The 12,321-nt window shown below is 52.4% G+C and overlaps 2 protein-coding genes across 8 annotated transcripts; one reads left to right on the forward strand and one right to left on the reverse strand.

Annotated features, from left to right (window-relative positions):
• The first annotated feature begins 1,417 nt into the window (after positions 1 to 1,417).
• Positions 1,418 to 9,757, forward strand: HMBS (hydroxymethylbilane synthase). Of its 7 annotated transcripts, none has more exons than XM_023208431.1 (14): positions 1,418 to 1,603; positions 4,563 to 4,616; positions 4,934 to 5,006; positions 5,337 to 5,386; positions 5,472 to 5,527; positions 5,926 to 6,003; positions 6,214 to 6,291; positions 6,414 to 6,489; positions 7,615 to 7,728; positions 8,331 to 8,369; positions 8,610 to 8,729; positions 8,964 to 9,017; positions 9,141 to 9,227; positions 9,318 to 9,757. In XM_023208431.1, the coding sequence occupies exons 1-14, from the start codon at positions 1,571 to 1,573 to the stop codon at positions 9,489 to 9,491; spliced, it is 1,086 nt and encodes a 361-aa protein (XP_023064199.1). In that variant the 5' UTR covers positions 1,418 to 1,570; the 3' UTR covers positions 9,492 to 9,757. The 7 variants fall into 7 exon arrangements, with proteins under 7 accessions (XP_023064199.1, XP_023064204.1, XP_023064203.1 ...); XM_023208435.2 differs by having other exon boundaries at positions 1,421 to 1,693; XM_023208430.1 differs by lacking the exon at positions 1,418 to 1,603 and adding an exon at positions 4,199 to 4,278.
• A 340-nt stretch (positions 9,758 to 10,097) lies between these two features.
• Positions 10,098 to 12,317, reverse strand: LOC111540233 (histone H2AX). Its single transcript, XM_023208447.3, has 2 exons — positions 10,669 to 12,317; positions 10,098 to 10,469 (listed from the first exon to the last, which is right to left on the reverse strand). Exon 1 carries the CDS (start codon positions 11,596 to 11,598, stop codon positions 11,167 to 11,169), a length of 432 nt encoding a protein of 143 aa, XP_023064215.1. The 5' UTR covers positions 11,599 to 12,317; the 3' UTR covers positions 10,098 to 10,469; positions 10,669 to 11,166.
• Positions 12,318 to 12,321: the final 4 nt, after the last annotated feature.

A 12,321-nucleotide genomic window follows, 5' to 3' on the forward strand; every position in this document is an offset into this window, starting at 1 on the left:
AGGAGGCTGAGGCAGGAGAATTACTTGAACCCGGGAGATGGAGGTTGCAGTGAGCCGAGATTGCACCATTGCACTCCAGCCTGGGCAACAAGAGTGAAACTCCATCTCAAAAAAAATAAAAATAGGCCGGGCGCAGTGGCTCAAGCCTGTAATCCCAGCACTTTGGGAGGCCGAGACGGTCGGATCACGAGGTCAGGAGATCGAGACCATCCTGGCTAACACGGTGAAACCCCGTCTCTACTAAAAAATACAAAAAAACTAGCTGGGCAAGGTGGCAGGCGTCTGGAGTCCCAGCTACTCGGGAGGCTGAGGCAGGAGAATGGCATAAACCCGGGAGGTGGAGCTTGCAGTGAGCCGAGATCCGGCCACTGCACTCTAGCCTGGGCGACAGAGCAAGACTCCGTCTCAAAAAAAAAAATAAAATAAAATAAATAAATAAATAAATAAATAAATAAATAAATAAATAAAAATAAAAAAGGGGGGTCTCACTCTGTCGCCAGTGCAGTGGTGAGAGTGCAGTGGCACCACCACAGCTCACAGCTGCCTCGACTTCCTGGGCTCAAGCGATCCTCACACCTCAGCCTCCTGAGTAGCTGGGACTACAGGTGTGTGCCACCACACCTGGCTATTTTTTAATTTTTTGTAGAGATGAGGTTTTCGCCATGTTGCCCAGGGTCGTCTCAAACTCCTGGGCTCAAGCAGTCTTCCTGCCTTGGCTTCCTAAAGTGCTGGGAATATAGGTGTGCGCCACTGCACCCAGCTGGTGATTATTACTCATGATTGTTAATTATGTTCATGGGAAAGCACTTTTCCTAATAAGCTCTTTTCTCACTACAAGTATGTAGCGTTTGTGCTCCCACTTCAGTTACTTGTCTTTAGGCATGACCTTTAATCTCTCTGAACCAGTTTCCTCATCTTAAGAATTGAAATGCTAGCTGGGCCAGTGGCTCACGCCTATAATCCCAGCGTTTTAGGAGGCCAAGGTGAGATAATTGCTTGAGTCCAGGAGTTTGAGACCAGCCTGGGCAACATAGTGAGACCACCTCCCTGCTGTCTCTACAAAAAATCTAGAAATTAGCCGGACGTGGTGCTGTGCACCTGTAGTCCCAGCTACTTGGGAGGCTGAGGTGGGGGGATCGCTGAAGCCGGGAAGTCAAAGCTGCAGTGACCCGTGGTCATGCCACTGCACTCTAGTCTGGGGACACAGTGAGACCCTGTATCAAAAAGAAAAATGCTGCCTACTTCAGGGATGTAGCAAAGCTAAGTTTGAACAGAGCAAAGGAAGTGCCATAGAAGCTGCACTACTTGCTCATGCCACAGCTGGGGAATGGGGAGGTCGAATGAGGAGGTCCACTCTGTCGCAATGTTCCAATTCCCGCCCAGAGGGAGGGACCTCCCCTTCGAGGGAGGGCGCCGGAAGTGACGTGAGGCCCTGCGGAGACCAGGAGTCAGACTGTAGGACGAGCTCGGGCCCCACGTGTCCCCGGTACTCGCCGGCCGGAGCCCCCGGCTTCCCGGGGCTGGGGGACCTTAGCGGCACCCAAACACAGCCTACTTCCTAAGCGGAGCCATGTCTGGTAACGGCAATGCGGCTGCAACGGCGGTGAGTGCTGAGCCGGTGACCAGCACACTTTGGGCTTCTTGACGAGCCGTGCAGCAATTGGCCCCAGGTTGCCATCCTCAGTCGCTATTGGTCAGAACGGCTTTTTTTTTTTTTTTTGGTCCGAATAGTTTTTAAAGGGCCAGTAGTTCGGTTGCCCTCCGGAAGGAATGGGGAAATCAAGAGAGCGGTGGTGCTGGGTTAAGAGTGGAAGGATTGTCTGGAACAGAACCCCGGTCCCTGCGGGCATCTGGGTGGGATTCCCATCAGGCCTGGGATGCACGGCTGTAGATTTAGTGACCCAGACCGCGAACGTTCGTCTACACAGACAGGGTCCTTTCATTCGAGGCTGGGCCGAGGCGAATGCAGATGCAGCCCCTTTGGGAAGACACGTTCCGCTTTTGATTCAGAGGAGAGAGCATAAGCCAAGCCTCCGAACTGCACACAAACGTCTTAAAAGTGCGCCTTATTTTTGTATTACAGTGGTCTCCCAGCCACAACCAACTCTCCAAGTCCCCAGCTGAGACACACCTACTGAATTACTGCCGTGGGTGGGAGGCCGCTGTGGGCCTTCCCATTACAAGCCTGCTTGCTGAGCCCTGGGCTTGTGCACAAACTGCAGAGTTGGTGGAGGCCACTGTCAGGCTGAGATAAGAAAGAGATGGGGAGCTGCTAATCTCCCCCTGTCCAGCCAGTTGGTGAGGGCCGGGATCTTTGCTCCTGCAGTCATTCCGGAGCCCTGGACTAGGAGTATTAAGATCTGAATTGTAGCCCCAACTCTTTCTCGGTTATTATCTCTGTGACCCTGGGCAAGTCACCTTATGCCTTGGTGCCACCCGTTGCTTCTGTAACATGGTCCCAAAGGTGCCTGTCTTGTCTACCTGATATGATTGTTGAGAGGACAACAATATGCAGAAGCAATAGCTTCAACATAGAAGTGCTCAATGTTTTATTTTTTAATGAAACGGTTTGACTTGAATATGCTGTGCACATTCAATGAACTTAAGGAATTGTTTGAACCTAGTAGTTCTGGGACCTTAGAGTCCTTTCTGTGAGCTCCCTGTGGCCCAGAATTTTGGTGGCCACGTTTAGTATTTCAAGCCTACCCTAATTTGCAAAGGGTCTCCCAGGGTTAATTTACTGGCGTGATCACATGGAGTAGACCAGAGTCTGAGGGCAGCAAACTGTCACCTGCTCCTACAATAGAGACCCCAGATGTTTGGGTGCAAAAGAACTCCATAGCACCCTGGCCAATGTGGTGAAACCCCATTTCTACTAAAAATATAAAAATTAGGCCGGGCACAGTGGCTCATGCCTGTAATCCTAGCACTTTGGGAGGCCGAGGCAGGTGGATTGCCTGAGCTCAGGAGTTCGAGACCAGCCTAGGGAACATGGTGAAACCCCGTTTCTACTAAAAATACAAAAAATTAGCTGGTGTGGCAGCATACACCTGTAATCCCAGCTACTTGGGAGGCTGAGACAGGAGAATCACTTGAACCTGGGAGGTGGAGGTTGCAGTGAGCTGAGAATGTGCCACTGCACTCCAGCTTAGGCGACAGAGGGAGACTCTGTCTCAAAGAAAAAAAAAAGGAACTCCATAGGATGAACTTCCCATATCAGGGAATGTCGACTGTTGACAGTATCAGTATCTACAGTAGCTACTGTCTGATGTAGAAAGAAATGGAATCAGGCTGGACGTGGTGGCTGAGGCCTGTAATCCCAGTGCTTTGGGAGGCTGAGGCAGGAGGATCACAAGGTCAGGAGTTCGAGACCAGCCTGGCCAACATAGTGAAACCCCATCTCTACTAAAAATGCAAGAATTAGCTGGGCATGGTGGTGCATGCCTTTAGCTTGAACCCGGTGGGTAGAGGTTGCAGTGAGCCTAGATCATGCCACTGCACTCCAACCTGGGCAAAAGAGTAAGACTCCATCTCAAAAAAAAAAAAAAAGAGAAATGAGACATCTGTCTTAGACTGTAGAATTCAGTTCTACCTGCTTGACAGTGAATACTTTTGTCCAAGGTACTCTGGCAGGAGGAAGAGGTGTGTCCTCTTGAGTTCTTGACTTGGGCTCTGGCCTCCCAGTATTTCCTTGTTGGTGAAACCGGAGGCAACACTCTAGGTGAACAAACTTTAGGCAGCGCAGCCTCCTAGTCTTATGGAACATCTGAGGCAGAAGAAACCTGAGTCCAGCCTCTTCATTTTATAGATGAACAAACAGATCCTGATGGGACAATGTACCCAAGGTCACCCAGCCAAGAGGCTGAGCAGGACTGTACATCAGATCTGTTGACCTCAGTCCTTAATGCATGCAGTCCAGCCAGATTAAGTGACCGTTAATACTGTCAGCTTTCCCCACTGTGGGATCTTCATCCTCTTGAGTTCTTTTGCAGCCAGACATCTGGGCCTCTTGCTGGAGAAGGTGGCAGCTTGCTGCTGTTAGACTCTAGTCTACTCCATGTGGCATCTGGATGGCACTGAAATTTTCTCAAGTGCCTCGTCTGTTGTAGATAATGAATCTATCCTCCAGTGACTCAGCACAGGTTTCCCAGTGTGGTCCTGGCTGCCCTGCCCCTGCCAGCTGCAGGCCCCACCCTTCCTGTAGCCAGGCTGATGGGCCTTATCTCTTTATCCACCTGGCTGTGCACAGCACTCCTACTGACAACTTCCTTGGCCAAGGTGGGCTTCAGGGCTCAGTGTCCTGGTTACTGCAGTGGCAGCAACAGCAGGTCCTACTGTTGCCTCCCTCTAGTCTCTGCTTCTCTGGATCCCTGAGGAGGGCAGAAGGTACTGAGGAAGGTGAAAGGGACCAGCCTTGGAGTATTTCCCCACTCTGAGCCCTAGCTAGCCACAGGCCAGGTTCTGAAGTTCCTTTCTTCCAAGCCAGTGATTCTGGTTCTCAGACAAGGTGTTGAGGAACACAAGGAACAGAGGGGACTGTGACCTGGGGACTTTTTCTGCAGGAAGAAAACAGCCCAAAGATGAGAGTGATTCGCGTGGGTACCCGCAAGAGCCAGGTGGGTGCAGGAGCCCGGGTGGAAGAGGTTTGTCAGAACAGTTGTGATGCTCACAGCATCACAAATTGGGGGACTCAGAGGCTTAATTCTTAGTATGGAGGAGATGGTGTGGCTGGGCGTTAAGTTCCCTGGGGAATGGCAGGTTACATTCTATGGCAAGATCGTCCCTAGGCTGGGAAAATTGTTGGAGTACAGAGGGCTCCCAAGCCCCTTCTCATTCTCAGATGGAAATTCCAGTCCCTTCAGCATCTGCCTAACCTATAAGAGTCTGAGCAGTGGCTGGGAAGGGCAGGACTAATCCAAATCTCTACCCGCAGCTTGCTCGCATACAGACGGACAGTGTGGTGGCAACACTGAAAGCCTTGTACCCCGGCCTGCAGTTCGAAATCAGTGAGTTTTCTGGAAAGGAGTGGAACCTAATGGGAAGCCTAGTACCCTGAGAAGGGAGAACACAGCATTTCTGGCTTTGCCTATAGCTAAGCCAGAGGTGCTTTCCTCTGAATACCTCCAGCTCTGACTACCTGGGTTAGCCTGGCATTTAACATCTTGAGCTTTGGGTCTTTTTATGAGTGTTTCTGGTCTTCCTGCTTGATCGTATATACTCAGAGGGCAGGGACCAGGGATTATGTGCCTCTGTCCTCATCATGAATCGTAGCACAGTGCTGGGCTCAGTAAGTGCTGATCAATAATGAGCACCTGATTGATTGACTCTCTCCTCAGTTGCTATGTCCACCACAGGGGACAAGATTCTTGATACTGCACTCTCTAAGGTAACAACATCTTCCTCCCCAGTTCTTGTCCCCACTCTTCTTTCCTTCCCTGAAGGGATCACTCAGGCTCTTTCTTGTCCGGCAGATTGGAGAGAAGAGCCTGTTTACCAAGGAGCTTGAACATGCCCTGGAGAAGAATGAGTAAGTAAAGATAGGAGAGTGTGGTGCCCTCCCAGTCTCTTGCTGGGAACCTAGTATTCTAGGTCTCTTGCTGGGACCCCGGGTGTCAGATAGGCTGCTGGGCTTAAACCCTCAGAGAGGCTGAAGGCGGCGCATAGGTGGGTTTTTTCAGGCTTCAGAAAAGGAGAGAGTCTGGTTCTGAGCCAGCTGGCTGCCTGGACTGCAAGAATGCCTGGGGGAGGGAGGGTAGGAGGGAGAGTGAGACGAGGGCAGGTTTCATGCTCCTGAGATTTTGGGAAGGCGTGCTTCCTGAACTGCCCTAGGCTCCACCACTGAAGTGCAGGCAGGGGTGGGTGGAGAAGGGGTGAAGGCTGGCTGCTCATTCCCTTTCTCTTCGCCCCCATCTCCCATCTCTGTAGAGTGGACCTGGTTGTTCACTCCTTGAAGGACTTGCCCACAGTGCTTCCTCCTGGCTTTACCATCGGAGCCATCTGCAAGTAAGTTTTGCAAGTAAGGGGCTTGGGCAGGGGTAGGCATCAGGTGAAACTTTGCCTTTCCCTTTGGGATCTGACCCTCTGCTCCAGCGTTATCTCCTCTGCCTTGAGGAGTGTTGACTGGTGGCAGAAAACTCAGGAAACACCAGTGAGTTGGTGGCGATCTGAACTTAAATTTCTTCCTTCATTCTATGCCCTTCCCTCCTCCTCCAGGCGGGAAAACCCCCATGATGCTGTTGTCTTTCACCCAAAATTTGTTGGGAAGACCCTAGAAACCTTGCCAGAGAAGAGGTAAGTGGGGCCTGGATAGGCAGCTTGGTGGGATGTGCCCAGAAGATGCAGGGATGGGAGGAGGAGGAAAGGAACAGTGACCGCCTAGGGTTAAAATCTCATTGTAACCTCTCTCTGGACAGTGTGGTGGGAACCAGCTCCCTGCGGAGAGCGGCCCAGCTGCAGAGAAAGTTCTCACATCTGGAGTTCAGGAGTATTGTATCCTTTTAGAAGAGTGATGGGAGCAGCAGCCAAGGAAAAGGCAAGGTCTAGAGGGCTCTGGGAGTCCTGAGAGTGGAAGGGGCTTCCAGCAAGCAGCCCGTGGGGTTAGTGGCCTGTCTGTCCTTCCATCCACTCACCCGTCCACTCATTTATAGTCTAATGTTTTCTTAGTCCCAGACAAGTGTTTGGAGTACAAGGCACTGGGGATAATGGTGAGCAAGATAAACATTCCCCTGCATATGTAGAGTTTACTTTTTACTTAGGGATAATGTAGTTATACTGAACAGTGACTACTTCTGGAGGGATAGGGAGTACTTCCTTATTTTTTATTTTTATTTTTTGAGACAGAGTCTCACTCTGTTGCCCAGGCTGGAGTGCAGTGGCGCAATCTAGGCTCACTGCAACCTCTGCCTTCTGAGTTCAAGCAATCCTTCTGCCTCAGCCTCCCAAGTAGTGGGGATTACAGGTGCCTGCCACCACACCTGGCTAATTTTTGTATTTTTAGTAGAGATGGGGTTTCACCATGTTGGTCAGGCTAGTCTCAAACTCCTGACCTCAGGTGATCCACCAGCCTTGGCCTCCCAAAGGGCTGGGATTACAGGCTTGAGCCACCATGCCTGGCCAGTACTTCCATTTTTATATGCTACTATATTGTTTTGACTTTTACAATGAATATGTAGTACATTTCATAAAACTAAATTTAAAAATAGTATGTGCGAAGTGCTCCAATAAGTGAAGTTGGGAATTTTCTGGAAACTTCTAGTTGGAACATCTAAACACAGAAGTCTGGGGGTTCAGGGAAGGTTTCTTAGAGGTCTTGTAACCTTGGCAAGTCATTTAGCCTCCCGATGTCATTTTCCTTATCTGGAAAGTGGGGATAATAATACTACCTTCCTCACAGGGTTGTTGTGAAGATGAAATGAGCTGACATATGGAAAGTACTTTTAGAGCAGTGTCTGGCATGTAGTAAGTATGATGTAAGTGTTAGCTGTTACCATTAAGCTGAGAGCTGGAAGATGAGTGAAAAGCAGACCCCTAGAGAAGGAAAGACAGACTCAGGCAGAGGGAATCTCATGAGGCCCCAGACTGCCCAACACTGTGGTCCTTAGCAACTCTCCACAGCGGGGAAACCTCAACACCCGGCTTCGGAAGCTGGACGAGCAGCAGGAGTTCAGTGCCATCATCCTGGCAACAGCTGGCCTGCAGCGCATGGGCTGGCACAACCGGGTGGGGCAGGTAGGGGCTGCCCCTATCCTATCCCCAGTTCATCTGCATCTCCTTTCTGCCTTATAATCATCCCCAATTTAGGATTTTTAGACTTTATGATTGTGTGAAAGTGATATATGTTCAGTAGAAACTGTACTTAGTACCCAGACAGCCATTCTGTTTTTTACTTTCAGTATAGTATTCATTACATGAGATATTTAGCACTTTATTGTAAAATAGGCTTGGTGTTAGATGATTTTGTCCAACTATAATAGGCTAATGTTAAGTGTTCTGAGCACATGTAAGGTAGGCTAGGTATATTAAATGCATTTTCAGCTTGTGTTTTCAACTTAGCAATGGGTTTATCAGGATGTAACCCCACTGTAAGTCAAGGACCATCTGTCTTCACTTCTTGACCACCCCACCTCTAACACCACAGGCTGGGAAGATTGTGAATCAGAGGCCAGACTCTAGGCCTTCATGGAGAAAATTTACCAAAAAAAAAAAAAAAAAGAGGCCAGATTCACACTTAGGCCTACCCAGGCTTTCTTGATGATAGGAATCATCTCACTGCCAAGTGTTTTTAGACATCCCTGTGTCCACCCTTTTGACTACCTGTTCTGCCTCCACAGATCCTGCACCCTGAGGAATGCATGTATGCTGTGGGCCAGGTATACTTGACCAGGGAAGCCACATGGTGACATATCCCTTCCCTTTGTTCTCAACCAAGAAGCTGGTCTCACAACCTTCTGCATCTGCTTCCCCAGAATAGCATTCTCAGGGAGGGGCAGGCCTTGGGATGCTACCGGTCCAAAAGGCCCTGGGGAGCGAGTAGATAGAGGTGGTCCTATGCTTTGCGCCATTGGTTGGGGAAAGAGCAGGCCTGATGTCCTAGGCTGTTTTTCCATCAGGGGGCCTTGGGCGTGGAAGTCCGAGCCAAGGACCAGGACATCTTGGATCTGGTGGGTGTGCTGCACGATCCCGAAACTCTGCTTCGCTGCATCGCTGAAAGGGCCTTCCTGAGGCACCTGGTAGGGCCTGTGCTCCACCTGTGGAGGGCTGGGGACTTGGAGAGCTGGGAAAGGTGGTGGGGACGATTTCTCACATGAATGCTCTGTATATAGTGCTAACTCATTCTTGTTGAAAGTTGTGTATGGAGAGGACCAGGTCTGAGCCCACAGTTACCTTTTCAGTGATGTTCTCAGGTCTGTGGTCACAGGATGGTGTTAAGAGCCCTTGGAGCTCACAAGAACTTCTCATTACAGGAAGGAGGCTGCAGTGTGCCAGTAGCTGTGCATACAGCTATGAAGGATGGGCAAGTAAGTGGGGGGAAATAGATGGGAAGCCAGGGAAGGGAGGACTGTGGCATTTCTTCCTGTGCATCCCAGGTTTCTAAGCAGTCCGCTCTCAGACTGTGCTGAGGCAACTGTTTTCTTCCCCAGCTGTACCTGACTGGAGGAGTCTGGAGTCTAGATGGCTCAGATAGCATACAAGACACCATGCAGGCTACCATCCATGTCCCTGCCCAGGTACCAAAGCTGGAGGGTGAGGGGGTAATAAACAAGAGTGCATATAATCTCATTTGTTCTCACCAGTTCCCACCTCCTTCCCGCATACAGCATGAAGATGGCCCTGAGGATGACCCACAGCTGGTAGGCATCACTGCTCGTAACATTCCACGAGGGCCCCAGTTGGCTGCCCAGAACTTGGGCATCAGCCTGGCCAACTTGTTGCTGAGCAAAGGAGCCAAAAACATCCTGGATGTTGCACGGCAGCTTAACGATGCCCATTAACTGGTCTGTGGGGCACAGATGCCTGGGTTGCTGCTGACCAGTGCCTACATCCTGGCCCTCAGTGCCCCATTCTCACTGCTATCTGGGGAGTGATTACCCCAGAAGACTGAACTGCAGGCTTCAAGCCTTCCGGGGATTTGCCTCAGTTTGGGGCCTTGATGACTGCCTTGCCTCCTCAGTATGTGGGGGCTTCATCTCTTTAGAGAAGTCCAAGCCACAGCCTTTGAATGTAACCAACTCTACTAATAAACCAGCTCTGAAGGTGTTTTTGTGTGTGTGTTTGGGGGGGGGGGTTGGCGGGAAGATATGAACAAACACAAAGCCCTTTCATCCTTACCTCGGAGGCTGGGACTTTTGCCCAAAGTTCTCCTGGTACATCCTTTCTGCTTCTGCCTCAATAGTTTTCATTTTACACAGAATAAATTGTCTCCCAGGAACACCAAGAAACAGAGCCATAATCTTAAATTCCTATGGTTTGCCCCTTCTTCAGTTAACAGTAGAGCCTATTTATATTGCATGGCCCCTCCCACCCCCACTATCAGGAAAGTATAGAAAGTCATTAATCCTACAACTCTCTTGCAAAATGAAAACAAATGCTCCATTTTTAAAAAAACAATCCTTTAATAAAATTAGTTCATCTAAAACTCCCCAATGCCTAAGGTTCTAGTCTTGGAAGGGTTAGCTGCAAAATTCCAGTTCGGAAGCCAACCGAGGCTCAGTCCAGACAGGGATTAACCGACTTGTGCTGGTATCTAGGTGCTTGGATTGCCGAGTTGAGTTTGCTGGAAGGGAAATGGGGAGGCCCGACAGGCTTGGCTGCCAGGAGGCTTCCGCAAAAACGACTCTTGCTGTCCACATAGCCAGCCGTGAAGCCAAACTGCAGGCCTTTGCCCTCCCCTAAATGTCCTCGTAGGAGGCAGTCACTCGGGAGGAAGATGTGCCTGTTACCAAGTGCTTCGTCCCGGCCCCAGCGCAGACCTATGAATGAAGATGGAGGGAGATCTGATGTGAAAGGCCTGGGTCCCGGCCGCAGAGCGGGGCGCCAGACCGAAATCAGCGATCGTGTCTCTCCCACCAAAGCCTCCAGGCCAGCGGCCACGTCTGAAAGTCCAGGGCTAAGCACCACGCCAGGGGAGTACCAGACACCCCGGCTGCAGCTGCCGAGGGCCTCACTCACCTTCAGGGCCCCCGGCCTCTCGGCCTGGACTGCCCACCTCTGCCCTGCGTCAGAGCGGAAGGCTAAGTCTTCCAGAAGATGCTGCGGCCTCCCCGCAGCCCCTTAGCGACTCAGGATGGGGCAGCTGGCTGAGTCACGAGCGCCGAGGCGGGCAGGTGCGGCGCCGCCGGCCTCCCCCGGCAGGCTCGGGTCCTCCGCGCCACGGCGGTCCCCGAAGAGTGCCCAAGCCGCGTCCAGAGGGTCCGAGCCCTACCGGAGGGCGGCCGGCGGATGGGGCAGGGCCCGAGGCCGACGCGGCAGGCCAGGAGGGGGGCGGGCGGGGACTCGAGGCCGGGCGGCAAAGGCGGGCGATGGGAGGGGAAAGGAGCCGGGAGCCGCGGCCCGCTTGCCCCGCAGTCTGAAGTGGCTCAGCTCTTTCCATGAGGGCGATGGTGGCCCTTAAAAGGGCCTTTGTGGTGGCATGGGGAGGCCTGGCGGCCGGCCGCGGCGCGGGCCCTCTTAGTACTCCTGGGAGGCCTGGGTGGCCTTCTTGCCGCCCGAGGGCGCCTTCGGCCCCACGGTGGCGCTGGTCTTCTTGGGCAACAGCACGGCCTGGATGTTGGGCAGGACGCCTCCCTGGGCGATCGTCACGCCGCCCAGCAGCTTGTTGAGCTCCTCGTCGTTGCGGATGGCCAGCTGCAGGTGGCGGGGGATGATTCGCGTCTTCTTGTTGTCGCGGGCCGCATTGCCCGCCAGCTCCAGGATCTCAGCGGTGAGGTACTCCAGCACTGCCGCCAGGTACACCGGCGCGCCGGCGCCAACGCGCTCGGCGTAGTGGCCCTTCCGCAGCAGCCGGTGTACACGGCCCACTGGGAACTGGAGGCCGGCGCGCGACGAGCGCGACTTGGCCTTGGCGCGGGCCTTGCCGCCAGTCTTGCCGCGGCCCGACATGCTAGCGAGGTAGACCGGTGAAGTACAACGGTTCAGAGACAGACACCCAAACAGAAGCCCGCCGCAGTGTAACTGCTGTCGCGCGCGCGCCGTGAGGCCGCCTTTATAAGCCCCCAGGACACACCTCTGCGCCCTCCTGATTGGCTCTTTTCTCCAATACCCGCCTCCGGTTGGTTGCGGTTAACCCTTGGGTGTCGCCCCTCGGCTGAGGGAGCGCGCCCGCTGATTGGCCGAATTTGAAAACCTTTTGCCCGGGGAGAAAAGGCGAGGAGGAGGGGTAGCACGCAGACGGCCAAACACTCGCTGATGTAGCCAATCCTTGTAAAGCGCGCGAGATTTAAACACTACAGTCGGAAAGCTGAACCGGAAGACAAAAGGGGTGGAGTCTGAGGCCACCTAGAGAGCGTCTGGGAAATCTGTGCTGGCGTAGGATTTTTAAAGGAAAGGGGTCAATACTATAGCTACCCTTTCCAGGTCCGGTCACTCCACACTCCCTTCTCCTACCTGACAAAGGGAGAATGGAAAAGGGAAGAAATTAGACCCCTTAAAGTTTTCTTTCTTTTCCTTCTTGTTTTTAATAGACCGGGTCTTGCTCGCTGTCACCCAGGCTGGAGTGCAGTGGTGTGATCTCAGCTCACTGCAGCCTCGGACTCCTGGGCTCAAGGGATCCTTCCTGCTCAACCTCCCGAGTAGATGGTACTACAAATGCTCCACCACAGTGGG

This window comes from Piliocolobus tephrosceles, chromosome 13 (genome assembly GCF_002776525.5).
Source record: "Piliocolobus tephrosceles isolate RC106 chromosome 13, ASM277652v3, whole genome shotgun sequence".
In the NCBI taxonomy this organism is placed as follows: domain Eukaryota; kingdom Metazoa; phylum Chordata; class Mammalia; order Primates; family Cercopithecidae; genus Piliocolobus; species Piliocolobus tephrosceles.

Coding starts and splice junctions, on each gene's coding strand:
- LOC111540233 (XM_023208447.3), bottom strand. CDS start 11,598: ATGTCGGGCCGCGGCAAGACTGGCGGCAAGGCCCGCGCCAAGGCCAAG.
- HMBS (XM_023208430.1), top strand. CDS start 4,213: ATGGGCCTTATCTCTTTATCCACCTGGCTGTGCACAGCACTCCTACTG. Junction 5,387..5,471: donor TTGATACTGCACTCTCTAAG/GTAACAACATCT, acceptor CTTGTCCGGCAG/ATTGGAGAGAAGAGCCTGTT. Junction 9,018..9,140: donor CAGCTATGAAGGATGGGCAA/GTAAGTGGGGGG, acceptor TTTCTTCCCCAG/CTGTACCTGACTGGAGGAGT.